Source organism: Helianthus annuus, chromosome 3 (assembly GCF_002127325.2).
Source record: "Helianthus annuus cultivar XRQ/B chromosome 3, HanXRQr2.0-SUNRISE, whole genome shotgun sequence".
Lineage (NCBI taxonomy): Eukaryota > Viridiplantae > Streptophyta > Magnoliopsida > Asterales > Asteraceae > Helianthus > Helianthus annuus.
The window spans coordinates 21,494,844-21,500,653 of record NC_035435.2 but is presented as its reverse complement, the minus strand read 5'-3'; the positions used below and the strand labels follow the sequence as shown (position 1 = coordinate 21,500,653).

General features: G+C 37.4%; 1 protein-coding gene across 1 annotated transcript; it reads left to right on the top strand.

Annotated features, from left to right (window-relative positions):
* Window positions 1–906: 906 nt before the first annotated feature.
* LOC110928756 lies at window positions 907–2,229 on the top strand. Its single transcript, XM_022171789.2, has one exon. It carries the CDS (start codon window positions 1,022–1,024, stop codon window positions 2,069–2,071), a length of 1,050 nt encoding a protein of 349 aa, XP_022027481.1. The 5' UTR covers window positions 907–1,021; the 3' UTR covers window positions 2,072–2,229.
* Window positions 2,230–5,810: the final 3,581 nt, after the last annotated feature.

Genomic DNA, 5,810 nt, shown 5'->3' with positions numbered 1-5,810 from the left:
AACCCTATAAAAAGCGTATTGGGCTATACGTTTCGTATTGAGAGATAGTACAAAAAATTTTAAAGAATGTATAGATACCATCACCCTTCCTATTAAATTCTAGCTATATTTGATGGAGTAAAGTTGTAACATCACAGACTGCATATATTATAATATATTAATATTTTTTCATAATTGCCTGTGCATAAATTCTGATCGAGTAATAAATTTTCTTTTACGCTTTTTTGGATGAACTCGCCAAGAACATGGCCATGTTTGTCTATTCTAAGCTACCCCCATGCATCAACAAGCTGGCATATGTGACAACGTACAATCTACATTAATTATATATATACGTACCCATCATCTTTTAACATGTTCAAAACCAGTAAATTTAATATTCATTTAAATAACTGTTAGGTTATAAACCACTCTAATTAATGGACTCACAACAACATATATAAAAATTAAAAAAATGTTTTTTATTTGAGAATTAATAAGCGAAATATTGTATTACAAGATATATACACATGGTTATCAATTCTTATATTATTTAATAATAGTTAAAATATAAATTAAACAAAGAAGGTGGTTGAAGAAAAACATACATATATATATAGAGAGAGAGATAGAGAGAGGGGCCGGTTATTGTATAATATGGCTTAACGTACGAAGCGTACGAGATTAAATATCAACATGCGAAAATTGGTTTATAACATTCGATTTTGGTATTTTTTAACATCATGCGAATTTTGTTTTTCTACTAAAATGCGAAGTTTGGTTTTTTTATAAACATGCGATTTTCATTTTTTTAACATAACGTGGGAATTTGATATTGCACACGCTTCGTACATTAAGCTATATTGTACGATACACTCTCTCTCCCTCCCCCCTCTCTCTATATATATATAAGTGCATTCTATTGGGATCTACAAAATAATTGAATAGCCATACGAATGATTTTGAGAGAAAGAATTCAATGAGAGAGAGAGATCTAGATCTACAAATTATTGCATTTGTGTGATCCAATGACAGTTTAGGAATGGGGAAGACTAGCAAATGGATCAAGAATTTGTTGACCGGAAAGAAAGACAAGACCACCGGTCAACCACCAATAGCCACCCAAAACAACCCATCATCCCCCGTTACCACCCAGCCTACACCTCCCAAAGAGAAGCGTAGATGGAGTTTCCGGCGACCATCCTCCACCACCACCGCCCATCCGAACTCCATGGACATTGCATCCACTAAGAGGAGCCATGCACCAACAATGGTGGCACCACAAGTGGACACAACGGCTAGTACGCCTATCACAACCGCAGCAAGCGTTACCATCACGGTTAAGGTCAAAGAGAACGCGGCCGCCACAAAGATTCAATCGGTTTTCCGCTCTTATCTAGCGAGAAAAGCTTTATCTGCATTGAAAGGGCTAGTGAAGTTGCAAGCGTTAGTTAGAGGTCACTTGGTGCGCAAACATGCAGCCGAGACTCTACGATGCATGCATGCTCTAGTTATGGCTCAGGCTCGAGCTCGTGCTCATAGAACACAAGCACAGTATCATGGTGTCAATAATCAAGAACTAGTGGAAGAAAACATCAAGATTGTGGAAATGGACATTGGTCATACACGACCGCATCCATTTGAAACCGCTCATGTTGACCACTTTGCCTGCTTGAAACCCGACTATCATTCTAGACCGAATTCTACTTATTCTATAATGGATGATACTCAAACGCTCAAAGAATTTGGGTCGTGTCCAAGTTATATGGCAAACACTCAGTCTTCAAGGGCTAAAGTGCGATCTCATAGCGCGCCAAAGCAGCGCCCTGTGGATCATACTTGGGCCCACGAGAGACAGTCTACAAGTAGTATTAAGCGAAGACCTTCTATTGAAGGAAGGAATGTACCAAGAGCTGTGAGGATGCAACGTTCGTCTTCTCATGTTGGTTTGTGTCCTCAAAGTAACCACTACCCGTGGTCAATTAGGCTTGACAGGTCAACGGTATCTCTTATGGAGAGCGAGTGTGAGTCCACGAGTACTGTTTTAACCAACGGCTATTGTAGCAAATCAGTTGCTGGATATGGGTACTAAGCACGCTTAACCGAAGTCAAATCATAAAGCTTCAACGACCATGTTGAATAAACATCGTTTGTAGGTCAGTAGATAAGTGTTGAAAGGTTTCCTCAAATAATTTTGCAATTGTTAAGAAAAATATATAAATGTTAATTTGACTTATGACGTTGACTTGACTTGGTCAAATGTGTATTATTTTTTTATTTATTATTGTCTAGCATTCTTAGTAATTATTAACATATAAATAAGCAACTTCAATATGCATACATGTGTTGTAACATGTGCTTAGGGAGTTTTTCAAAAAAAAAAAAAAAAAACTAGAATTTTCCTTTTTCACCCTAAAGTTTTTATCTTTGACAATTTAAGTTTAAAGTTTAATCTTTGTTTTCTTTTAACCCTAAAGTTTTAATATCTGACAATTTAAGTTTAAAATTTTAATCTTTGATAATTTAACCCTTTTGATTAATTTGATTTTTCACTTCTAATTTAAAAGTTTCTATCTTGTACGATTTAACCTCTTTGATTAATTTGATTTTTCACTTCTAATTCAAAAGTTTCCATCTTTTGCAGTTTAACCACTTTGATTTTTTTTACTTATGTGTGGTAATCTTGGTTTTGTGGGTTTTTTAAACAAAAAATGGTTATGCATATGGTTGTTAAAACCTTGGCTTTTGGGGGTTTTAAAAAAAATAATTTTTTTACTTTCACCCAAAAGTATTTCATAAATTACTTTTAACCCAAAACTATTTGTTTTTTTTACTTTTAACACAAAACTTTTTATCTTTTGCAATCTATCCTCACAACTTTTTTTTTATTTTCAGCTTTGGTCCTTTATAGTTTTTGTTTTCCGCAAATTTTTCGCTTTATACTTCGTTCTAAATTTTGTGACTCAAAACATCGGAACGTGCGTCTTTGGTTTAACGTTTTTACGTTTCGTTCTAAATTTTACGAGTTAACACGACACAACGTGCGTGTGTGGGTGAACGTTTTTACATCATCTATTTTTTCCCGTTTGACAGGTTCAACGTAACGTGCGCATCTTAAATCGACTTAGTTATAACTAAAGAATCCCCGCCGCATTGCGGCGGGTCGTAATTCTAGTTTTAATGAAAAAATGCATGTTTAGTTATGTCATAACAAGACAATTATGTACGTATGAATAGAATGTTATATTCTATACCATCTTTATTTGTACTTCATATATACTATGTAGTGATATTAATAAACTAAAATTCTTATCAAAATTACCAAGTTTTATGATGTGAGAGTTAAGGGTCATAGCTCCATAAGTTTATAGTGCCCGATCTTGACTGCAGCGAATTACAACATCTGGACACTCAGAATCAAGGTTGTATTTGTTGGAAATTTGTGAAAATAACACTTTTCACAAATATAGGAAAATGATTTTTTTTCTATTTGGAAAATTGGTATTTAATAAACCAACCTTTGCCCAGTTGGTAAATAATAATCCAACGTACAGAATTGGTATATAATAATCCTACCTATCAACATGTTGGCACTCAATGGACCTCCGTTAGTTTTTTTTAACTGAAGTTAGTTTTTAAGTTTTATTTATTACACAAACAGTCCCTGTAGTTGTAATTTACTAGTTTTAAGTTTTATTTATTACACAAACAGTCCCTGTAGTTATAAAAAAAATCATAAAAATCAAAAAAAATCTAAAAATTCTAAAAAATTCAAAAAAATCTAAACAATCAAAAGAATTATAAAAAATCATAAAAATTTCTAAAAAATCAAAAAAATTATAAAAAATCAAAAAAATTCTTCATCTTCATCATTTTTGAACAAACCCTAACTCCATAACACACCCACATAAGCAGCCGACACCCTCAAAAACCTCTCTCATCCTCACCTCGTCGGAGGTAGACAGACCAGGCAGCAGCACTGCACGGCAACAGACGAGGAGGCTCTGGTCACGGTGCCGCCGCGTGTGGCGGGGGCGGTGATGCTGTGACGATGATGGCGATGGCGGTTTCTCCAACAACCCAGCCGACAACCCTCACCCTCCTTCCTATATCACATCCACAGCCACCTGAACAGATTGAGAGAGAGAAGCCGGAGAGAAGAGAGACGGCGACAGCAGCGCCGCCGCTGCGACGACGGTGGTGGCTCTGGTTCGACATGTTTTCCGGTAAAAACAAACCCCTGTTCTCTTTATTTTTGTTTTTTTTAGAATGTGGTGATAGTTACGTTACTGTTTCTGTTGGTGACGGCGACGACACAGCGGCCGGAGCCATTTTTTTTTTACTCGGGTCATTGTTTTTCCAGCTTCGGTTAAAAGTAGATCTGATTGGTTCGAGTTTTGTTTCAGATTCGGTTCTAATTTAGTTCGGGTGCGCGTCAGTTGTGGTTCGGGTTCGTGAAACGGGTCGACACAGTCAAAGTAGGGCAACTCAGTTCGATGTTCGGGTCAACAAGTCAACGGATAGCTCGGTTTTGTCAACGACTCAGATTTTCGGGTTTAGAATTTTTTTGATTTACTAGAATTTTTATGATTTTTTTTATGATTTTTTTAGAATTTTTTTGAATTTTTTAGAATTTTTAGAATTTTTTTGATTTTTATGATTTTTTTTATAACTACAGGGACTGTTTGTATAATAAATAAAACTTAAAACTAGTAAATTACAACTACAGGGACTGTTTGTGTAATAAATAAAACTTAAAAACTAACTTCAGTTAAAAAAAACTAACGGAGGTCCATTGAGTACCAACATGTTGATAGGTAGGATTATTATATACCAATTCTGTACGTTGGATTATTATTTACCAACTGGGCAAAGGTTGGTTTATTAAATACCAATTTTCCTTTCTATTTTGGACTAAAAATAAATATAATAAAATGAGCGGGTTTTATATATTTATTTGTGGGTTTGTGTTCTATGTTGGAAGAGCTTCTCAATGAACTAAACCACGTCCAAAACGGAGCTAAGATGAATGAGATATTGATGCTCAAAGTTTGGTGTTTGAAACTTGAATGCTGAAAAAATTGGGAAAGTGGCACCTTGTCCCACATAGGAGGAGAAATGAAACTTAAAGAAGTATTTAAGTGAGAACTCTCCATCCTTATTGTTTCATGTAAGCACACACTAAGTGTACTTGCGAAGGGTGCGGAGCACTCGCACACGCGCGACGTGAGCGATGAGGCGCAATGTGGCGCTTTGATGGCGCACTTTACACTTCGCACGCTCGCATCACCGCGAGCCGCCTTGGTATTTTTGACCGCGTGCGCGTGGTGGAGCACAAGGGATGCAAGGATCAGGTGGTTAGTGACGTGGCATACAGGCGCATGACCTTGATGGGTCCGCGCGCAGTGGCGCATGACGTGACAGTCATGCGCATACGCGCGCGAGTACACATGGCATGGTGGCACGCACTCGCGCATGGAGCATGGGCACTGAAGTGACGTGCGCGGCGCACCAAAGTGAGCCAATACGGCGCGACTGTGTGGCGTGCTTGTATAGGCTCATAGGTGATGTCGCGCAGGCGCGCATGGGATTGAGCCAAAATGGCGCACGCGCGCATGGAAGTAAGCCAAAATAACGCATGAGCGTGCAGACCTGCGCGCGCACCAGTTTGTCTTGCGCGCGCGCGTGCGCAGAAGCTACCAGCAGTTAATGCCAGTGCAGTTAAATTTCAGCATTCGAAACTGACGAAGTCAATGGCTTTGACTGCGAATTAAATGACGAATTAAAGTGCATTGAAGACGTTTAATGAAATTTAATTCTCCCATTTAATT

Bases quoted from the DNA above. Each gene is read 5' to 3' on its own strand.
- LOC110928756 (XM_022171789.2), top strand. From the start codon at position 1,022: ATGGGGAAGACTAGCAAATGGATCAAGAATTTGTTGACCGGAAAGAAA.